Genomic DNA, 24,119 nt, shown 5'->3' on the forward strand with positions numbered 1-24,119 from the left:
ACGCCCACATGGTGGTTTACTCTTAATTCCAATGGGGTGCTAACAGAAATATTCAGCCACATCGAAATTATGAGTTGTCAGAGAACGAGCACAAATCTCTGTGTAAAGGTCTGAGGGGAAATGAGGCATTATCAGGGCAATTGGACCCAGAATTTCCATTCCCCCCAGTAATTGCTCATTTCTTAGTGTATCTTTAGGGTACAACTAATTATTAGGTCAGATTTCCCCACCTCTGGAGTTAACGTCACCCAGTATCATAAATGCAGAAAGTAAGGAAATACTAGTGAAGTTAGGAGGCTAATGAGGGCCTTAGAATACTTCTGAAAGATATTTGGGAGCTCCAAGAACTTGTGGTTCTCCACACCTATACGGGGGGGGGAGGGGGTGAACCTACTGACCTTGATAACTAGATTTTCCATATCGGTGCCGTTTGTGACTGGCCTTTCAAATTTGAAATCGATGGGCAGTTTTACATACATTTTTGTTTTGCTTACACTATAACCAGTACACAGTGCTTACCAAGGGTGATGGCGTGTGCTTTCCATTTCACCCCTTTTTAGAACATTTCAACATTTGCTATTGTCACTAATCACTTGTGAACATGTCGATATGTTTCTACCACTCAACGCTGCAGTATGTATGTCATTGTCAGTTAAATATGGCTCCTTTGGTAAGCAACCTCCACTGCCTCTTCCTTGGTAGCAGCTTCTTTCTCCGTTAGGCTGCTAGTAATTGAATGCCTTGAATGTCACTGTTTCGCCAGCGCTTCAGGGAGAACCTGCTGAGAGGTCAGGGGTATTTTACAACTAGAACTCTCAGCCACAGAAGTCTTCAGCTACTGCTCAGTTCTACTCACCTGACATGATGTGAAATAAACCCTTACTAACCTTTCAAGACACTGAAGAAGACGTGCAAGGGTCATTTATTCAGGGATGTAACTTTTCTAATCTTGGATGAGTTTGGAGACTCCTCTACCACTACTTCATTAGATGCAGTTGCATACTTCAGTGTCCGGTACACGACTCTCCCCACCTTTACAAACTTCCCAGAGGAGCCGCTGAGTGTCTCGCCTTTGGCAGATGATTAACTCATTTAATACTAGAGGATGGGTCTCTAGACTATACTCGATGTACATGAATGGGCTTGTGACCTTGAGCCATCCCGCTGGGGTCAGTGGGAGTCACACCTGTGCTTCGACAATGAGGACAAAATGTGGCACTGTTAGCTCTATTTATGAATTATAGCCACGGACTAATACTTTTTAAATTCTTAATCTGCTTCCATCATGCTCATCTGTGACTACACAAATTTGACTCAATATAAGCAATGCCTGCCGGCAATGCTCCTATCCCAGAACAAACTATCTCCATTTAGCATGGAATTGCCCTGGTGGCCTTGACTTTTGGACTTTGCTATTTGGTGAGATTACAAAAGACACCCAATGTTCCTTGAAGCCCTCCCCATTGACAGTTGTGCTGGAAAATGTTGCCTGGATCCCAGCTTCAAGCAGGAGACTCTGTGCCTTGTTATTACTTCTAGCTCAGCACAGAGTCGCTGTGTCTAGGCTGAGAGGCCCATTGCCCAAGATTGCAGACAGGCTGGATGAAGGTGTCCTATGTAGTCTCACATGCAACCTGCCCTCAGCAGAGCACTGGATAGTTGCAGTCTTTTCTTATAAGCGATGATACTAAAACAGAGGTGCCCGTCAGGGGCAGCCACTCTGCTCATTCAAGAGGCGGTACCCTCTGACCTGTTGTGTATAAATCCATGACGGGGGATGCAGAACTGCGGCATGAGACACCTCAACACATGGTGGCCCATAGTAATATGGAGACCCTGGAATTCATGTGTCTTTATACTGTGATTAGACATCGGAGTCTAATCTCAGCATGTATGGTAATGACTCCTTGATATACAATTATTTGTACAGATGATTATTATTTTTCAAATGTACAGTGTGTAACTGCACACTCTGTCGGCAAAGTCATTCTTGTCGACGCTTTGTCACATTTGTTATACCTGAAAACTATAATTAAAGCTTTAAAAAAAAGATTTTTCACCCATTACATTTTGCCCTAACTGGGGACGTGTTCAAATTGCAATCCAGCCCTGACATTTTGAGGTGGCCCTGAGATCATTGTCAAGAAACCTTCAGCCTTGATTTCACGCTGGCTGTCTCACAACATTGTGGTACGGTTATATGTTGGTTGAGCCAGGGATGTCCATAGTACAGTCCTTTCTTTGCCTGGGTTTCAAATGCCTATCGTGCATATCATGGATAAGCAGTGGTTATCACCAGTCTTTAGGGTCATTCATAGAATGTCGGGCAGTCTGAGAATTATGCGGTGCAGCGGAAACCCACGAGTGTCAGCCTCAAGATTTTCCTCTGGACCTAGTTCCGTGCTGGTTTGGCAGGGATCATTTTGGCAAAAATGCTTCCACCTTCACAGTGAGAGCAATTCCGTCAAAATTTTAAGGCTAGTTAGCTGCCTGCCATGTTATGTCCTTTAGGTACCATTTTATTTTGAACTGCGTAAATCTGTGGTCCTGATGTGCATGGAAGGAGGCATTTTCTCCCTGCTTGTTAGGGGCATTGATCAGTTTTTCCTACAAAGGTTAACTATGCCTCAAATAGTGGACCCAAGCAGGAAGAATATACACTAGAAGGTCTGCTCTAAATAGGAAAGGCCTTATGATGTATTGACTGTCTGTCCTTGTGGCAGATGGGACTCGGGTTTAAAAATAAACTAGCATTAGTAAAGACGATAGGTCTGGTGTTGGCTGACCGCCTTAAAGCGTTTTCAATGCTTATTTTGTTTTTGTCAGGGGTTTTGTAAAATTGTATTGTTAGATGAGCTTTTCAGGCCCTCACCAACATAGAAAATTGGCTTAAAGCAATCCATTCTTTGGTCTGAAAAAGCACACATTGCCACAGTAGTCCTTGGCACTGAAGGGAAGTACTCTGTGTTGAGGTGCTGTTTGTGAAAGATCAGAATGCGTTCACTCACAGTGAAGTTTGCCACTAGATAAAATGGACTGACCCATTGTGTATTCAGTAGTGAGCGGAAGAAAAATGGGAATGACACAACAGACCAATTGATGATTCGGGCCGGGTGAAGGCCCTATAGTTAATATGCAACCAAAATATGACGCCTTTCATCCATAGTCTTGCTCACAATATTAATTTGAAGTGAGCAAGACTATGAGTCATACTTTGCGGGACAACAACAGGAACAAGTCAGGTAGATGCCTTTGGAGTCTCTTCAATGAAATTGTGATAGAACGTGCGCCTTGTGATGTACAAAGACCTTTTGAGTCGGCCACCGGAACTGAATCTGTATAAGTGGACTCTTAGATTACTACTCTTTAGGTGTATTCACCCACTCGTCAGACTTTGCTTAATTCTCTCATTTGGAGCTCTGTCACTCACATATGAATGGAGAACAGCAACCTTCTGTTTTGCCTAAGGCTTTGACTGTAGCCATTTTCATCACCCTTGACCGGAGAAAAGTTCATAAGAGCTTAAAGTCACTTCATTTTCAAGTGCTATTCTCGCTAAGAACTTGGATTTCTTCCTCTATGGATTTCTCTGTCATCAGCTATGATCACAGGTAATATTTCGTTTCTGTGGTATTTTGGATGATGTTTTGAGCTTTTTCACATTTTTACTCACTGTTATATTTGAGATATGTGAAGTCCTAATTAGCCATGAGGACTTTTACAATACAGGACAAAGATATAAAATAAAAAAAAGGTTGGCCTTGAAAGAAGTTACATTCCATATGTTCTGAGTTACAGTTAATATCGAAAATGACTATTTGAAAATCTTCACACTAAAATGTATGAAGTCTTTTTGAGCCTGTAACGTGTCATTTAAAAAATGTATGAATTCTAAGATAGCAAAGTGCAACCAGGAGGAAGTAGCATTGAATGCTATAGCATTTCTGTACATTAACATTCAAATAATCCAAGTGACTTATCCTTCACCCCCTTTCCCTGTTGACAGCATGCTTGAGAGCCCAAACAGACTCGATGAGGAGCATAGACTGATCGCCAGATATGCAGCACGACTGGCTGCGGAGACCTCGCCATCGGTAAGTGGTAATACGAAAGATGTTTGTACCTCATTATTGCGAGTGCGGTTCAGCAACGGATGTGCTATAGTCCCATGCACATAACTTCCCTGCACTAGGACATTTGATAGACTTGGAAAGACCGTGCACTGGACTATCTAAGGAAAGAAATTTGAAAGATTGCAGTTACGGTTGAGGGGCAGGTTGGTCAATGTTATAAGTGATGTGTCATAGTTGAACTTCTTCCCTGCCAATCACTGCATAATAATGCAATGAACATGTGACCGTGTCCTTGTGATGGGACGCAAGTGTAATTGACATTACCTGTGTCAAATGATTGCTCAAACATTCCAAGTTGTTAGGAAAACATAAGAAAATTATGATTTCAATAGTGATATTTGTTGACTAGTGCCCCCCCGAGTAAACTCTGTGTTGGAGCCCAACGTATTTTTTCTGGGTGTGGCAAGGAAGACTTTGAAAATACTATACGGAAAAGAGTGCGGACAGTTTCTTGGCTGCGCCTACTTTTATCATCCCTCTGTTAAAAGGTGAACATCAACTACAGAAAGAAATTGAGGAATGAGTCTCCAACTGTGAGTTCTTCATTCCTCCCACGTATCAGCGAGATAATGTTTGTGACGTAGCCAGATTAAAATCTCAGTACATAGGGCTCTCTAAAAGTATGTACTGAGATTTTAATCTGGCTACGTCACAAACATTATCTCGCTGATACGTGGGAGGAATGAAGAACTCACAGTTGGAGACTCATTCCTCAATTTCTTTCTGTAGTTGATGTATTAACTTAGAATAGAATATGTGTTCAATTGGATTGAGACAAACTTACATCTTGGTAGAGTTACTTGGGAAGCTGAAGACCTCCTGTTCAGCGCTGTTCTTCAAGGTTCTCTTTGTTATTTTATGGCCAATCCTGAAAGCTAGACTACATGTTGAGTATCTCAGATGTTTCTCACCGATTTGTCAATTCTAATACATAAGCCTGCCTTGTTCATGCATTAAGAAAATTAACATAGTGCATTGTGGTAGGTTTCCAGTTTTGATGACTAGAATGAAACAAGAATTTTGAGAATATTGTACACTAAAGTCCAAATTCCGAATTGCTAATTCAGATTCCTCTAAAACTGAAACAAACAACATTTCTCTGTTCCTGTGGTTGGCTTTCAGCACAATTACGATTAGGGGATCTTTAGAGAAAGCTGTCACACTGTGGATTATCAAGACAGAAAAATGTAGACGTGATTAGGTGGTGTCAGATGTGTGTTATAACACAATCAATATGTGCCCATATGGTGCTTGTCATTTCTAATAATACGTGGAGCTCTACTGACCCAGATTATCAATACAAACCTATTGAGGTCATTTAAAGTGAAAGCTAACTGGCTATCATATTCACCATTGACACCACGATACCTCATTTTTGTATTCGTATTATGATGAGCGAGTCTGTATTACATTTTTCTCTTGATTTCCTGATAATTTAAGAAGTTCTCAACAAATGTTGTTCAACCACTACCAAACCAAAATTTCCCCAAGAAGAGGAGCTGCTGGTGAAATATGCTCATATAAGATTAAGGATTTCGCTACTATTAGGGGGTTTATAAACAAAAAATGGCATTTATTAAAAGTCTTGCTTAAAATGTCTTAGTAAATGTTAGATCAAGGCCTCTATTTTACCAAACTTCAAAGGTCATCCAGAACCACTGTCACTAGGATGCAATTGAATTTAGTTTTTTTTAAAACAACTGAGCAAGCTTAATAGTAGGAAGAAATCACAGTACAGTTGTGAGAGAGGAAGATACTAATGGGAGGTAATGGAAGGACATTCGGGAAAGAGGAGAGATGTGTTTCGACTAACAGTTTTGCGTTCTTTGAAGCAATATTCAACAAACAAAATTGAGCATACCACAACAGTGGTAGGTTAAGTAGAGGAAAAGGTTTGCTGCTTTGTTTAGATCTAGAGAGTTTTCCTAGTAGTAGGTCACTTATATTTTAAAATAACTCTCTCAAAAAAGCAGCTAAATATTAGGAAAGTGAGTTACTGCGAACTGTGGGAAGGAGCATCATATGTTCACATTTACAAATGAAGATTCTTTTTCATGGAATGTAAGGATTTTATTTTTGTGAGGATCTCGTGAACAGGTCAGTTTGGCAGTGAAGGTTGTAACTTCCACCAAAAAGTCCTACATTTTAGACATGCGACACTCCACTACGAACGACCATCCATAAATTTTCAACATTTGAGGTGTAGTTCTGGCTGAGTTCTGGTCTTTTCAAGTCCTTATTATACCATTGTGGACCACTGAGTCTGCTTAGTAGAATAACACTGATAATCTGGCCTGCTCAGTTTCTTTCATAGGCTGTCTCTAAGGACACTATATTAAACATAAGACTCAAACAAGGACCTACATTTAGGACAGGGGAGATCAGCAATGTACAATCAATCTCCAAAAACGTTTGGATCAAAATGTCACAAAATGTATAAAATAAAGCGATCAGTTCTGATGTGGCACCCCTAGAGATTTTTTTTGTATAAACAATTTATCTGCGCATTTGAGTTCAGAAACAATTTTGGTTGCTCTGCGAGTGTGAAGCAAATGCATTGACAAAACTGCTTTCTGTGTAAGCTTTTATTTTACGCCTTAGCCTAGAACCATGCATAACAAATAACAGAACAGAACAACAATTTTTGAATTCAGCATTCATTGTTAAAAAATAAAACTTTCAAAGTTGCATATTTTTCTAGCAGTGCATTTTATAATATGTCACTATTTTAGACAGATATGTTTTCCAAAAGAAGAGGGCACACCAGTGTCAGATATCCGCTCTACGGCTATCAGTACTATAGCATAGCACATGATGACGTGGATCCTGTCACATAAACTCATATTACATCAAATATAAAGCCAGCTTCCTGTCTTCTACAGCATTTATATTGATGGTATATGTCTTCTTTAACTCCCCTTACTAAAACCTACACTCTCACCATAGTTCTTCGCCCATGTGGATTTTAACTGGGTGTTCCTACACAAGATCTATTATGTTATGATTAGCTCCTGTACAAAACTGGTAAAGATCGACTATCCACTGACTCAGAACTTGAGGTCTCATAGATTCTTGTGGGAAACTAAGCTCCCACATTTTACTAGCATTGGGAGATATATTTACCAATGTACCCCTCTACCCAGGCACCAGCCCTGGCGTAGCACATAGGTTTTGTCATTCTGTAGTATGACTCCCTTCCTCGTGTTCTCTTTGTGCCCAATGACTATTTATTGCAAAGGATATTAACCCCTCCCCTGCTGATGACGGAACTGCTCCGTCATCAGCTGCGGTGGCGCTGTGCTGATGACGGAGCGGTTCCGTCATGGCCCGGCCACCGCGCCTGCGAGGCGCGTTCTATTGAGCGGGGCGGGCCATGACGGAACCGCTCCGTCACGAGCACAGCTCAACCGCAGCTGGTGATGGAGCAGTTCTGTCACCAGCATGCGGCCGCCCCGCCCTGTTAGCGCTGCGGCGGAATAGCCGCCGCAGCGAAAGGGTTAATAGTTGCATATGTATTTGTCGGGTTGATTAATTGCTTTGAGATTCATCACATATGATTAATCTCTTAGTGTTGAAATTCAAGTCAAGTCAATAAGCTTTATTCGATTATTGTAAAACAATCATAAAAGCACATACAAGACGACTATTAAAAGCAAACATATACATTTCATTTCAATTAATTGACAGTAGACATGACTATAAAATCAGTTTAAAATAACTCTTCCTGGCAGCAATTGATCTTAGGATATAAGTCACAGCAAAAAAACAGATGTCTGGATCTTGTAATGTAAACAACAGACTCATAGCAGCATTCACAGTTAAAGTGCGATGTTTTTTAAACAGGGGTTTAAGGAAAGCAATACGAAGGTGCAGAAATTCAGTTTGCCATTTTTTCATTTTAGGTTATCTATTTCTGGAAATTCGGTTTACACCTCGGATTTCCATGTTTTTTATTTACAGAGAGAGATCCCCGGGCATTATTAACGTTTTGTAATATATTTTTTTTAAAGATGTTACGAATGTTAATCTTAATTAATAGTACGTTTACATACATTTTTTGCATTTTATTATATTTCAATAAGGGTGAAACTCATTTCACTCCTTCCCTTAAGCTTATCCTTTCACATGAAACATTCCTCCTAAGTTTTACCCATACCCCTAACTTAGCCCTTACCCTTAATCCTTTACACTAACCAGCCCCATCCTGTTTTTCCCCAATGCTTTTGTTTTCCCTTTAATATACACAAGACTTATTTATTTTATTTATTTATAGAGGATTTATAATGTGCATGGCTGCCTCAGCGACGAGGCGTCCCAGCGCAACCAGAATCCCAAGGAAAAAGATAGAGAAACCCAGAAGCAGCTAAACCTCAAACAATAGGGAACAGCCAGGTTTTTACAGACTTGCAAAATGGCAAAAGATGAGGGTTGTCACTAATATGTGCTGGGAGGGAGTTCCACAATTTGGCCGCCAAGAGGCCGAACGAACGACCCCCCACCCTTGCTCTCCAGACTCGGGGGACACAAACAAGCCTACGATTGGCAGATCTCAAAGCACGCCTGGGCATATAGTGCGTCAATAGACCAGAAAGCCCTGTGGTGCTTGGTGCATCAACATTTTATGAGAGATGCATAGCACCTTCAACTGAATGCGTTCTTCAATGGGCAGCCAGTGTAGCCTGGGGAGCACATGTGCCACCGACTGAGATCTTGGTAGAACCACTAACATACGTGCAGCCGCATTCTGGACCCTCTGCAGGCGTTTAATACAGGCTTTGTTGGCGCCCAGATATAAAGACTTGCCATAATCGAGCCTAGCAAGAATGGAGGCCAGCACGATGGTTTGGCGCACCCTGGGAGGAAAAAAAAACAAGCATGGGCCTCAATCCTCCCAAGAGCCCAAATCAGGCAGCGGCGACAACTCGTGTCTGTTTCTCGAAAGTCAGCCCAGTATCCAACCAAACACCCAAGTTCTTTACAGCCTCCTTGGGTGACGGGGCGGATCTAAGATGGTCAGGCCACCATTGTTTGGACCAGAGCTCCTGGTCCTTGCCGAACAATAGGATCTCAGACTTGCTGTTGTTTAATTGAAGACAGTTAGCCTTCATCCAGTTCGAGATGACCAACAGATCCTCCTTAAACTTCTCCAGATTGATACAACAGTTTTTGGAGAAGGCGATCACCAGCTGGGTGTCGTCTGCGTACAACACCAAGGACAACCCCCTGCCTCTAGCCACCTCCGCCAAGGGACTCACATAAAGGTTGAATAACAACGGGCTCAGAATAGAGCCCCGAGGCACCCCATGGCGCAGGGCATGGTCCTGAGAATGGAAAGGTGGTACTGAGACTTGGAAGGATCGTCCTACCAAGAAGGAACGTACCCAGTCCAAAGCACCGCCCCTGATTCCAACCGCCCAAGGCGGTCAAGGAGGATCGCATGGGACACCGTATCAAAAGCGGCGCTTAGGTCCAGTAGGACCAAGGCCACAGAATCTCCCATATCCAGCCTGCTCCGGATGGACTCCGTTACAACCAGGAGGGCTGACTCAGTGCTATGACGAGGGCGAAACCCTTGTTGGGAAGAGTCAAAGATGTTGCGCTCGTCGATGTGTTTAGACAGGATGGAGTTCACATGCGCCTCCACCAACTTAGCCATAAAAGTCAGCTGGGATATGGGGCAATAATTACCAGGGTCCTCCGGATCTAACGAAGGCTTGTTTAGCAGTGGGATGACTTTTGCGTGCTTCCACGCTCTAGGGACGGAGGCTAGTTTCAAAGATAAATTGGCCAATTCTAGACCCACCGGGGCAATCAGTGGCTGGAGCTGACAAAAATGGGTTGCTGACAGCGGGTCAGATGGAGAGCCCGACTTAATTTTCAGGCAAAGGGCCTCAAATTCCTGGGGCGACAGCAGGGGGAAGACTGACAAACAGTTGTCCTCCATGATGTCCGTCCCTACAGGCACAGCGTTCTCAGCAGGGGTAGTCCCTTTGGAGAGGTCCTCATAGATTAACTCCACTTTAGTCACAAAGTGGAGTGCTAAGGCCTCACATTGATGGTTCGAGGCTACGGGGAGGCACTAATCTCGCCAGCGCTCTTCATATTTTTAAGCAAAGAGAAAATAGTCTTGGCAGGATTGGAGCTGGTCAAGATTTTATTGGCTACAAACTCAGCCCGTGTTTTGGGGATGAGCTTATGGTATTCCTTGACCGCCGCTCTATATACTACTTTGGCAGAAGCCTCGTAGAAGCGGCGCCAAGCGCTCTCAAGTTGCTTGCACCCCTTCTTTGCCTGAGTTAGAAGGTCAGTGAACCATGGGTTTGAAGGCCCACGTCCCTTCCCACCCCGCTTGGCTGGGATGCAGCTGTCAAGACCAGCGACCAGCCAGTTCTGAAAGTGCAACTGCGCCCCCCTTGACATCAAGAGGAAGCTGGGGTCTGTGTCCCGCTAACCACGTTGCGAGCATCTCCTGGTCTAGCTTGTGCCAGGGCCATTTTTCCACAGGGACTGGATGGGCCACATCCGCTCTACCCTGCCACTGTAGAAAGAATGGTATTAGTGAATGATCCGTCCATGTCTGAGCGACCGGGGAGAGTGCTTTTAAACAACTCAAGTTGGAAAAGATGGGGTCAAGCAAATGTCCAGCCGCGTGTGTACAAGAATAAGTTGCGGCATCTGGAAGGCTTCCAGATCCGCTAAAAAACGGGTGATCACGGCCTTTCCTTCCAGCTCGAGATGCAGATTGAGATCCCCCACAATGGTAAAATTTGCCACCTTACTGGCTATTTGACTAATTTTGTTCACCAGGTCCTCCCGAAATTTTCCGGAAGGCCCAGGGGGTCTGTATATTAAAAGACCGGACATAGTCAGGTTGCAGCTGAGCTTAATTTTAAACAAAGCACTTTCACAACCCGCTATTCCTTCCTTGGTCAAACGAATGGTGTAAGCTTCTTTAGCTATCACAGCAGTGCCACCTCCTCTCCCTCCCTCTCTATTGATACTATTTGAGGTCTTTTCATCCCTAGGTTATAACACCGAAAAAGATGTGACAGAGCACCATATGCAAGTGTTCTACTTGGAATACGCTTTTTCATGACAAGTAGTTAAGGTGAACCTTTCCAAAGATATTACTCTGTTAACCTTATTATTTTAATACACAATCAAACCTGAGCTCTTTAATAAGTAAATTTAAATCTCAGCCCCCGGTGGCGGCCTTATTTACCTGCAACGCCTAAAGTCACCACCAGGGTGCTTAGGTGAACTAACACTGTAATGTATCAATATTCAGAAAGTACGTCCCCTGTGATCATGCAGCTTGTCACGTGAGGTGTCCGCTCTAGTGCTTTGACCACTGTTGTCATCAGAGGCTTGGCCAGGAGTTGATCTCTGCACCATTAGCGTCGTAAAGCGACAAATGTGGGGCACTTTAGGGGCCAATTCAGAAAGGCATTTCTGAGTAAGGAGAGTATCACTACATGAGTACATTTTTATGTGCCTTTAGGTGTCTTTGTGAATCAGCCTTGGGTTTCCAGCTTATTAGTAAAAGTGCGGACAGGACACAGTCTTTCTATTTGTCCTATATGTTTAGAAATGCTCCATAAATATTCCTGGTTTATTCCCACTTTAGTGGTCCGGGGTCAATTCACAAAGTCACGTGGGCGTACATAAAAGGGTACAACAGGAGTTGTACTTTACACACTCCAAGATGGCTTTGGGACTAGCTCCCTGACGAATTATCATGCCACCAGAAACTAGGTGTCTGCAGGACGTCCCTTGGCTCTTAATTTTGTGAATACGCTAGGATGCATTAGTGATGGTCTATCATGGGCTTTTTAAGTAACATCAACAAACATAACAACTACAGTAGATGGGGAAGAGCCACATTTATTTCATTTACGTCTGCCAGCATGAAGCCAGCTGGCAGCCACACATTAAGAAATCATCAAGGAAAGATGCAAGTGACTAATAAAGCACAACAGAGCAGTGAGGGGGAAATGTTAATAGTTTATTACAGTGATTACTCAGGGTACTCGTGGGTTGATGTAGACAAATGTAAGGAATTACCCTTACCATGGCATTACACTGTACGTACAGTTCTTTGGGAGAGTCATTGCCTGTTCTCCGCATACACAAACAAACATGCAATGGGATTTGCCCTTCAGCTGCGCGGAATGATCTTTATTCAGTTGAAGCGCAGCAACATTATCGCTTGGATGAAAAAAAGCATTCATCATCCATTTTCTGTCCTGGCAGAAAATCAATGGGTGCGCCATGTGATATACGGTTAGCCGGCACCGTAATAAGTCTGATCAGAGCCGAGCTGAACTGTAGTGTATCACCATGCCAAGCAGCAGAAGCATCTCCGGACTAGGGTTTAACTGTATCCGTTCTAAATGACTTCCTTGAAGAAGGCAAATCGCACTGTGCGTGCATTGGACTACCCACCCCGCAAGGTAAGTCGTCTCCACTAGCGCTCCAGGGATGAAGGCTATATCATGTCACTGCTTTTTTCCACTGCTGAGAAATTTGCCAGGTCTGCCTATTTTTGTGTCTTGTTGTTTTGCTTGAAGAATATACTGTAAAGTAGTTCTGATAGTGAATGACTGTCTTTCAGCAAATTTCTTGGGTCGGTTCTGTGATCTGGTCACCTCTGAATTTAACAGACCTTTATTTGGCAGGCTCGCGCCCTCCTAAAATGGGATCCCACCTAAGGGCTCTTGCTGTTTCGATCAGATGAAGTAGTTCCACCTGCAGATTTTCTTACAGTGCCATCTCTTTCTCCACAGCAGCAAGCTCAGCAAAAAGGTGCTGCGGATATCTCCTTCACCATCGATGCAAATAAGCAGCAGAGACAACTGATCGCAGAGCTTGAGAATAAGAATAGGTAAGGGCTTTCGCAAGATGGGTAATCAAATATTGAAAGTGGAAAGGAGTCCATCGTCAGCGGAAGGCTGTGATGTCACATGCAGGGCGTTTGTAAATTGTGTACGCGTGGCATCTTGCCTGGGAGCTCTGCAACAAGAAACAACATAAAAAGATCTGTTCCCAGATTGTGTCCTATAATCTGCATGAAAAAACAGATAGATGAGACACAAATATAAAATAAAACTACAATGAAAACCAAATTTTTTAAATTAGTATATGCTATTGGAAATTTGAATTTGATGCATGATGTAATCTAGAGATTGAGTTGACCCACCTTAGTTTTTACACCATTACCCCATAAATAATTAAAATAGCATTCCAAAAACCATAGCGATGATATACATATGTCCTTACCGAATACTGGCTGTGCTTCATGAATATAAGTTTACTCCTTTGGGGCCTCATGATAACCAGTACCTACAGCCATTGTTCCTTTTGGTTGTTTTGCATTGATAGGTCAACTACATGCTTTGTAGTTTCTAGTTCTAAAATCAATCTCACTCTTCAGGTTACAGTTGCAGTGCACATTCAGAAGACACATATTCCTCTCCTTAGTTTACAGCCAGAAATTTGATGCACATGCATACAGTAAATTAGTGACAAGGACTTCTCAATTTAATGCACATTTCAGCCAGATTCCATGGCAAGAAAAACATTTGGTCCTTGGGATTTTTACATTACTAATTAATATTAATTCTCTTTTTTTTATTAAGTGCACCTGTTAATCGTGCTCACATTGCAGGATGATTTTACTGAAACGACATAAAATGAGAGTGACATTGGTTGTGAGAGATACTAAGTATACTGTTTAGGGATTCCATCCATACACACCCTGTAAGAGGAAAGATGAAAGGGTGCTTGGATCATAGCCTATGAATCGTAAGCTCTGATAAGCATTATTAGGCATATTTTAAGGAACGGCTGCATCTGAATAGGATTAAGAATGACTAGAATCTATTAGCAACTCCGTTTTATCATGCTTTAAAAATCCTAGAAGGATTTAATCCCATAGCCTACACCGTGTAAGTAAGCCCAACCATCAGTTATAGCAAGAAGGAGGGATTTCCATGGCTACATTAGGTGCTAATGTCCGCTGCAGGACATGAGTACTTTTAAGAAAAGCATTTTAGCACATTTTGAGGATGACATAGGGCGGCATTGGGTTCTCATTGGTTTTTATTTTGCTGCTGCTGCATGCTTGTGTGCTGCTAATCATTTTTAGAGATTTAAACAGATAATGACTTTAAGGAACAATGTTTTTTGGAGAAAATGTGAATCGCCACTGTGACTGTGTGAGCAGAATGATATGTTTTGAACGTTATTTATGCAGCTTTAATGTCTTTTTGATTCTAAATATTTTTTAAGTCATAAACATAAGCTTTAAAAAACAACAAAGCAAAAACACAGAATTTAAAAACAAGTTGTATTCATTAGATTTTTTTTTTTTGCTTTAGAGCATAGGGACACCATTCTTAACATTTTCTTCAATAATTCCTTGCTGACTGACTGAATTACTTTATATGAACTAAAGTACCTCCTTGATCTGATGAGTTTGTCACAATGTTAACATAAACAGTGCCACATTCTGCTAGTTTTGGCAATCAAACACTTTCACAATCCAAGGCGGGGCAGGCCACAGTTTCTCTGTGTTACCATTACAAACATAGCACCTTCATTCTATAGATGTTCGGCCTTCAGCATAGGAGGGAGTGCAGGGTTTGAAGAAGGGTTGTTGATACCTATTTGCCTCCCTTGTTCTTCCTTCGTTTCTTCTGGATGAGGGTTAAAAAAATCCTTCTGCCTATGACGATCTACTTGGTTTGGGTACTCTATAGCAGGGGTTCTTAATCTGCGGACCGATAACCCTTGTGGGACCGCAAGGCTAACTTACAGGGTCCATAACTGTTTTGCAAAACTAAATAATATTAAAAGAATAAATTACAATTAATAAAGTGTATACAAATTAAGAAGGCAAATTTATTTTTATTTTTTACTTTTTCCATGTTTAATTCTGAATTAAGCAAAATATTTCAATATTTGAGCATTTGTTTGGTGTATACTTGTTTTTGTATTTTGTGTTTTGTTGTGTGGTTCAGATCACAGAAATTGCGTAGGCTGGCGGTCGCCGCCTTCCAATAATGAGTCAGTGGGGGGATTCGTGGATTCGAGTAATGATTCAGTGGGGTCCACTTAAGTGAAAAGGTTAAAGAGCTCTAGTTTATAGAAAGCTGAAAAGTCAGGTTTGCCTTTTTTTCACCAGTAGTGTAATTCAAATTAACTTGTGCACATTTTGAACTGTTTGAGGTGGACACATACTTTCAGAAATGACCCAAATCTATTGCAAGTAAAAGAATCTGTGAGGTGTGTGCGGTAGTCGTGGAAATGCTAATCCCTGGGGAAGTTTATTTATAAATAAATTATCTTCTGTGTTGTAACCCTTTAACTCCCGTGTGCATGGCTCTTTGTAGATATCAGTGAGCAGTTTCTTTTGTAGTGGCAGAGTTGCTCGGGTTTGTAAAGGAACAGATTAACACTTCTGTAGCACGTTGGCTTCTGTGCCTGCTGTTCATTAACCCCCAGCAGCTCGGGTGCAGGTTGTTCCTTTACATAGTGATTTCGCTCTGATTTTAAATCCTTCACTTCCCACATCACTACACAGTAATAATGAGGGGTCTTTAATGGCAATAATATGCATCGTGCTCAAGGCCTGCAAGCATACTGAACAGTATGTCGTAAGTTTATAGTACATCCTTTTCATAGCACTATCACAAAGACCGATCTGCATGCACGGAGTCACATTTACCATCACAAGCCCAAAAAAAACTGAAATACTGTCTCTTAGCAACACCGTTTGCAATGATGGATGACAGTCCTGGACCATAAATAACGATTTCCTGACAGCTAAAGTCACCAGGCACCATTAATGCTTGTTAAATGATTTCTAAACAAGCAATGCATCTTGGTCTTCATGCATCATTTGAATATTTGCAAAATACAATCTTAGTTTTTTATGAAGAATCATGGGACATCTCTTTAGATTAAAAACACACCTTTTTGATATAAATAAAATAGACTCTTGCAAGGATAATAGTGTTATTTGGATAATACAAAAATGCTTCCATGCATGAAACGGTGATGGTATTATTAGTGGGTTGTTTACACTACATAGCACAAAACGTGCCATGGGAAGCGTGTAAATTGGGAGTTTAGAGAAAGTCATCAGAATGTATCATGGACTGTACCCCTGCCCTCCTTACCCCACAGAAACTCCGATGTTCTGAGAAATGTCCTCTTATTCCACTAGATCAATACACCTTTAACGTTGAAGTAGTGAAGGAGATTCGATAGGAATATGTAACCTAATGCTTGCTCCTTTTCTCCTCCTACTCCCTTCTTCTCCCCCAAGAGAAATCTTACAAGAGATCCAGAGACTACGGTTGGAACATGAGCAGGCCTCGCAGCCTACTCCGGAGAAGGCACAACAGAACCCTACTCTCCTGGCAGAGCTGCGGCTCCTCAGGTTAGTTACAAGTAGCTGCGCGCTCTGCTCCAAGGTATGTGCTCCAAGGCTGGCAAGGACATGTCAAAGACCAGCTGATGTGCCAAAGCTCACAGTATGCTGAAAAGATCACTATTGCTATGAATGCAAAAAATAGATCCTGAAAAAACAAAGGCAGGTGTGCCCCAAACACTGAGGTTTGGTGTCTTGGAAACTGATGGGGTGCAAATACTATACCCATTTTGCTTTGAGAAAGCAAGTGTAGTCACATCTAAGGTTTTCCAGGTATATCTGATTGAAAGCATGGACTTTATGAAATATTGCAGTGTTTGGACTCTTCTACAGTACCCAGCTGCATTAATTACCCTGCAGTAGCAAATAATATATGTTTTTATCAGACTGCAAAATATGTTTTTGTCACTTCACTGAATTAGTGCAAAATAAATACCATGTTTCTCTGTCTCATCACAGAAATGTCATTCCTAATTTGTATGACATGAGAAATTACACTTAGGGGGGCGTGGTTTGGACGCCGATCGGGATGGCGCCGTGAGCCTGCAGCTCCGTGCCTGATAATAATAATAATAATAATAAAGGGGCTTATAAAGCGCCTGGTGACGCCTCCCGGCGTATCCCCGCGCTGTGGAGAAGGGTCAGAGTACAGGAGGAGGGAGAGGAGCTAAAGGGCAAATAGGTAAGTCTTTAAGAGTTTTCTGAAAGTGGATTCATCCCGCATTAATCCTGATATTCCTCGTTTCCGAGCTAGCTGAAAGCTCGGAAATCGCGCCTAAGGCGCCGGACAGGCAGCGGAACGCGACTGTGGGCCGACAGGTAGCCAGGAGCGGAGCCGCGACCAGCTGTTGGAACTTTGCAGAGCTACCCGCGAGAACGCAAGATGGCGGCCGCCCCGAGCTGCGGAGGCTGATCCGAGGGAAGCGGCGGATCGCGGCTGAGGTGCGGAGAAGGCTGATGCCCGAGGACCCTGGAGAGTGAAGTCTTTGCCGAGACGGGAGACCGCGGGGGAGATGCAGAGCAGCTATCTGCCATTCCGGAGATCTTGATCGGGGAGCCCATCCCCCCACCGTTGGATCCGGCGGCCATTTCCAGGAGGCCCTGGCCCACAGTGACGCCTAGAGGACCCCGCAGCGGCTGTGAACCTGGTGACACCGGAGCTCCAGCGAGAGGCGCGGGGCTGAACAGTGCGTCACAGGAGGATGAGCAGCTTGGTGGACCTGACGCACGGACGGGAGATTGCTCAGCGGCCGGAGTTGGAGGCCAGAGTTGGAGCCCAGAAGGAGTCCCGGCCCATGAGAGGTGAAGCGGAGATTGCGGGGGGTACACGCGACCGGGCCCTGTGAGCCTGACGAGACAATCAGAGTGTGGTGGTCACTGAAGACACGCTGCTGGTGTTGGGCCAACCAGAATACCGGCGAGCGGGACCCAGGTATCGAAGGAGGCCGCTGCACTGGCTGTTGGAGGGCTGCGCCCACGCCCGGATAGAGCGCCCGACTCTGGCCGATCCCGGTTGCGTACCTGGGGGCGGGGAATCATCTCCCTCACGCTTCCGCGCTGGACACCTTCCTGCACCTGTACTTGCTGGCGGCTGACATTGTGCGGCGGGGCCCCTGAGCCGCGTGGAGCCTGTTGGGGCACGGCTGCATAGAGAGATCATTGGACGGCCATCTTGAGTGCGAGAGTGGGTCCTGGAACGGTGAACGACCTGTTCCCTGGAGGTGGTGGCCGTAGCTAAGGTGGAACACTGGGAACACTCAGTGAAAAGAAGGAACAAGGGGTAGCCCACCCGGCTGTAGGAAATTTGAGCCGGTGCATCACCCAGAGGTAACCCTGCTACGATCCACACGGTGACCCAGATGGCCGCCATTGGTAGTGAAGTGAGCGCGAAACAGGGAAACAGCCAGCCAAACATGCCAGACGCGGATGGCGGACTCCGCACGGCCCCGGATGCATCGGCGCAAGAACTAAGACTGAACGCACGGCTGGATGGCATACTGGACGCGATCATTGCGACCAAGGAGTCCCTGCACCAAGACATTGCGCAGGTGGCCACGGGACTGGGTCTGCTAAGAGCGGATCATGCGAAACTTTCCGATAAAGTGAAGGACTACGAACAACTGTTCCAGGAACTAAAACCGGCGGTGGTCACCGCAGAACGCAAACTATCTGATATCCTTGAACGGTTAGCAACACTAGAGAAACGCGCGGAGGATTCCGAAAGCCGCAACCGGAGGAACAACGTGAGGGTAGTAGGCCCGCCGGAAAAAATTGAGGGGGACGATGCCGTGGCCTACATGGAAAACTGGTTTAGAAGGGTCGTGGCCCCGGAGGGCTTATCTCCATTCTTTTCCCTGGAGCGAGCGCACAGGATCCCGGCCCGCCCGCCCATGCAGGGCCGCCCTCCTCGGCCAATGGTGGTCAGACTCTTGCACTTTAAGGACCGAGACTTCCTGATACAAAGGGCGCGCTCGTTGGGTCCCTTCAAGGTAGACAATAGCTCGGTCACGGTTTTCCCAGACTATACGCAGGAAGTCCAAAGGAACAGGGCATCATTTCTGGCCGTGAAAAAGGAACTGAGAAGCGAAGGTATTCAATACTCCCTACTCTTTCCGGCCAAACTACGAGTGATCCTGGATGGAACGACCCAATTCTTCCAGACCCCTGATGAGGCGTGGTCATGGCTTGAGCTGTACCGCGCTGGCACGGACCGTCGACATAAAGGAGAACAGGAGAGACAAAAGCCGGTCCAGATTCGAAAGTCACAACGCATCCGCAAGAAGAACAAACTTAAAAGAGCACTGCGAACTGATCAGATGACGGAGGACAGGAAGGGGGCATTGGCAGCAATGGCGGTCATCACAGGCTCACAACAGGAGAAGTTATTGAACGACTCAGACTCAGAAGAGGAGAGCAGAAAATCTGGGGAAGAACTGTCTGAGGCAGATAGCTCTGTGGGGCCGAAGGTCACCCCACAAACGGCGGATGGACTGTTCAACGAGGTACACTCGAAGTGAAGGTCAAGTATGCGGCTCCTGTTGGAGCGGACTACCCCTGGTGCTTGGCGGATTAGCAGGTACTCTGTTGTAAATATCATATGGGATCATGGGCTTGGGGCAAGGGCCTAGCTTGCCCCGGGTCGGCCCAGGCCTGCCCCTCATTGCCCTTAAGGCTTTCTGTGGTGATGACCACAGAGTAGTGGACTGTGTGTGATGTTTCAAGTTTGGATGGGGACTGATGCTGCGTTATTGGGTCCTGTTCTGGGGAGAGGGGTTGGGGAAGTTTTTTGGGGTGTTTCATTTTGGGGGGATTGCTGCCATGATGTGGGTGTCCAACTGATACGGCCGAAAGGGAGGGGAAATAGCAGCAATGGGAACGTTACCTGATTTAAAAAGCCTCACATGGAATGTCCGCGGACTTCATACTATGTCTCGGCGGAGTAAGGTGCACGCTTATTTGGTGAGGCGAGGCATCCAAATTGCACTATTGGAGGAGACCCATCTGACCAGACAGGAATGCACTGCATTACAGAAGAGGTGGCATGGTCAGGTTTTTGGCACGGCATATTCAGCATTTGCCAGAGGGGTGTTGATATGGGTGAGAGCGGGGGTCCCGTTCCAGGCCACGAACCAGCTAGTGGACCCTGAAGGTCGGTTTGTGGTAGTGGAGGGTAGGCTGTATGGCAGGGAGGTGGTCCTGAGTAGTATAGATGCCCCTAATGTTGACCAAGCCCGTTTTTTTGATAGCCTCTCCGGCTCCCTGGCACACTTCCTGGCGGGCCCCATCATAATGGGGGGGGGGGGGGAATTCAATTCGATCATTGATGTGACACGAGACAGATCACACCCGCCGCTGGCCGACTCCCCGGTGCGTAGGCTGGCCACACACAGGAAAGATTGGCAGGAAAGATGGGGCCTTGTAGATGTGTGCAGGGAGCAACATCCTGAACTTAGGGACTATTCTTTCTTCTCGGCATTGCATGCATTACATGTTAGAATAGACTCCATACTGTGTAGTGGTCCCCTGGCTACCATGATAACGCACACGGAGTACCTCGCCAGAACCATTTCGGACCTCAATCCCTTACTGATGACGATACAATGGCAGCGGGCGAGCTCTGCGGTCCCGACATGGAGGCTGCGGCATGACACGTTAGAGGATCTGGTGTTCAGCGACACGGTCCAACAAGGCATTGAGCATTATTTTAGCGTAAACGAGGACACAGCCACCACGAGGTCGGTTGAATGGGATGCGATGAAGGTGGTGGTGAGAGGTGTGTGTATGGGCAGTTTCTCGAACGCAAGGACGACTGTGTTGGCTGATCTTGGGAAGGCGGAATGTGTGCTGAGGGATCTAGAGCAGCGCAGGCCTGAGCGACCGGACCTGCAGGGCCGGTTATTGGAGGCGAAAGAAGTAGTGGCGACTGAAACGGAGAGGCTAAGGTGCTATGATTACAAGCTATACCTCACCAAGGTGCATGGGGAAAGAGATAAGGTGGGCACACTACTTGCTAAACTCGCTAGCCCGGAGCCTAGGGGTTGCCCGATCATGAGCATTAAAACAGAATCGGGGGAGGTGGTCTATTCACAGACTGCGGTTTTGACTCGCTTTCAGTCATACCTGACGGCTCTATATGAGAGTCAGTTGGAGGTGGACAACGCTGTGATAGGCGACTACCTTGACACTGTTCAGCTCCCGATGCTGGATGACGAGACGGCGAAGGACCTGGGCGGCCCAATAATGCTATCGGAGATTCGGGTGGCCATTAAGCAGATGGCTAGGAACAAGACGCCGGGGGTGGATGGCCTACCGATTGAATTTTATGTGAAATTCATAGATGTTTTGGCGCCAAGGCTCTTGGTAGTATATTCCGAAGCCCTGACCCTAGGACGCCTCCCCCAATCAATGAGGGAAGATTTAGTAGTGCCGCTGCTGAAACCAGGTAGGGAGGCCTTAGATGTGACGTCATATAGGCCCCTGTCTATGCTGACGGTGGATTATAAGATCTTAAGTCGTATTTTGGCAACTAGATTACTACCACACATGACCACGTTGATCCATGAAGACCAGGCAAGGTTCATTCCCACTAGGAATACATCCATTAACATCCGCCGCCTGATCCGTATACTGAACAGTGCCTCAGACTTGGAACATAAATCTGCAGTGTTATCGGTGGACATTGAGAAGGCCTTCGATAGTCTTGAATGGCAATATCTTGAAAGGGTGCTGGAGAAGTTTGGCCTGGGAGGGGGCTTTGGCCGCTGGACGAAGGTCCTCTATGCTGATGCAACTGCCAGGGTGCGATTAGGACCTGTTATATCACCCGATTACCCGGTGCGCAGAGGGACGAGGCAGGGCTGTTCGCTGTCCCCTCTCCTGTTCACCCTAGCGATGGAACCACTGGCGGCGCAGGCAAGAACTGGAGAATGGTATACTGGAATGCGGATGACCTGTTGCTCTATTTGGAGAACACGGAAGGGGCTCTAAGAGGGGCGACAGAGATCCTCTCTCGCTTTGGTAGGCTATCAGGCCTCAGGGTGAACTGGAATAAAACCTGCGTTTTCCCGTTGAGGGTGGACGAGCCTTATCCCCCTCTTACAGTGGGCGTGGTCTGGGAGGCCTCGTGTTTCACCTACCTGGGAGTCTGTGTTTACCACGAGGCCGCGGATCTGCTGGAGGGTAATATAGGCCGTTGCATACGGGCACTGCGGGGATGCATGTCTTTTTGGGCCTCTCTTCCTCTATCAGTGCTGGGCCGAGTAGCATTGTCAAAAATGGTGGCTCTACCGAGGTTGCTCTATTATTTCCGTACCCTACCGGTATGGATCCCTCAGCGGATTTTCAAAGACTTGAGATCGATGGTTATAGCCTTCCTTTGGGGCCATGGCAGGCACAGAGTGGCGTTGCATACATTGCTCAGACCCAAACTTGAGGGTGGGATGGCGGTTCCCGATTTTGAACTGTACTACTTAGCGGCCCAATTACAGATCTTAACGCAGAACATCGCGAGAGAATTTAGGGGCCCGGACCAGGGAAGGGGGAGAGGTATTCAGCGGCACATCCTGTCCTACATTATAATGCAGCAGAAGTTGGGATTGAGCGATCTAACCATTGAAGAGAAAACCCTTCGGATGTGCTGGCACAGGAGCCTGAAGAGGGCAAAAGCAGCACGCCCATACGCCCCAGAGATCCCTATAGGGATGTTGACGGGGCTACCGCATGGAGACGATTGGTCTCCGTTGTCGGAATGGGAGGAACTGGGTCTACAGGTGGTGGGGGATCTGTATGCCGATGGGGTGTTGGCCCCCTTTTGCGTACTGCAGGACCAGTTTGGTCTTCCGGATGGGAGCTACCTGTTGCATGCTGCAGTGACAGTAGCAATACAAAAACACTGGAGGGGGGGATTGGCGGAACCGGACACGACCATGGCCTGCCAGTACGTGGTGATGGCTGCGGGCACAATCAAGGCGGTAACTTGCATCCACTCGAGAATGCTGAACGAGGGCCTGGAACCGCTCGTTGCGCTAAAGGGGAAATGGGAGGAAAGCATAGGTAAGCCCATACCGGACTCGATTTGGGGCCATATTTTGGAGCGAACATGGAAGGGTTGCAGGAATGCCCGTTTCCAGCAGGTGCACTTCTTCATACTGCATAGAGCATATATGACACCAGGGAAACTTCGAAGGCGCTTTCAGGTGCAGGATGCAGCGTGCCCGAGATGCTTGGTACTTGAAGTTGAGCTAGATCACATGTTGTGGGGCTGCCCGAAGTTAGGGACATATTGGGCTGAGGTGGGCGAGCTTTTGAATGCAGTCACTGATAGAGAGGTGGAGTTCGACATGGCTGCATGCATGTTGCTTTGGTTCCCATACACGGCAAGGACTAAAATTACGAGCAAGTTTATTGACCTGGGACTCATACTAGCACAAAGAGAGATCACTTGGCGCTGGAAATCCAGGGAGGGCCCATCTGTTCGGAGATGGTCGAATGAGCTGTTGAAATGGTCCAGATGTGAGAGTGCGCTCAGAATGCGACAGGCCACGAGAACTGGTAACAAGAAGAGCTTGGAGATGGCAAGGGCATGAGAGATGATTGTGCAGGCTCTGAGCGACTACTTAACCGAGGACAAAGAGGAAGGACATCTGGAGAGGGAGGTTCCATGAGGCTTGGAAGATCGAATGCCTGACCCCGATAGGCAGCGAGCTTTCCTGACAGAACTCATAGGTACAACACACATCAGCGGCAGTAGGGGGGGGGAGGGTTGGAGGGGCGTTATTGGGACACCGCAGCAGTAACAAGAAGGGCACCTACGATAGGGAGGTCTGACTGGTCCTTCAGGGAGTGGAGTGTAGGGCGGCATGCATGTGTTGACGCTGAGTGGAAGATGCTAGGCACTAATGAAGTGCACTGACATAGACCTGATAGTGCGGGCACTGAGGGCCCGGTTGTCGCACACACGAAGTGACTGCAAGTATTTGGCGGGGGGGAGTTTGATAGGTAACAAAAAGCAGATACGTACTTATGTTGTTGACCTGTTGTCCCTTTGAGTA

The 24,119-nt window shown here is 45.8% G+C and overlaps 1 protein-coding gene across 17 annotated transcripts in view; it reads left to right on the forward strand.

Annotated features, from left to right (window-relative positions):
• Positions 1 to 24,119, forward strand: part of DTNA (dystrobrevin alpha) — a 693,791-nt gene that overhangs the window by 494,153 nt on the left and 175,519 nt on the right. For 11 of the 17 annotated variants that reach the window (XM_086965704.1, XM_086965706.1, XM_086965709.1 and 8 more), the window contains 3 exons: positions 4,007 to 4,094; positions 12,920 to 13,017; positions 16,465 to 16,578. In XM_086965704.1, coding sequence (XP_086821830.1) covers positions 4,007 to 4,094; positions 12,920 to 13,017; positions 16,465 to 16,578 — 300 coding nt within the window. The remainder of the gene's footprint in view (positions 1 to 4,006; positions 4,095 to 12,919; positions 13,018 to 16,464; positions 16,579 to 24,119) is intronic. The other 6 variants (XM_086965705.1, XM_086965711.1, XM_086965714.1 and 3 more) reach the window with 1 other exon arrangement.

The sequence above is a fragment of the Lissotriton vulgaris genome, chromosome 4_1, assembly GCF_964263255.1.
Source record: "Lissotriton vulgaris chromosome 4_1, aLisVul1.2, whole genome shotgun sequence".
Lineage (NCBI taxonomy): Eukaryota > Metazoa > Chordata > Amphibia > Caudata > Salamandridae > Lissotriton > Lissotriton vulgaris.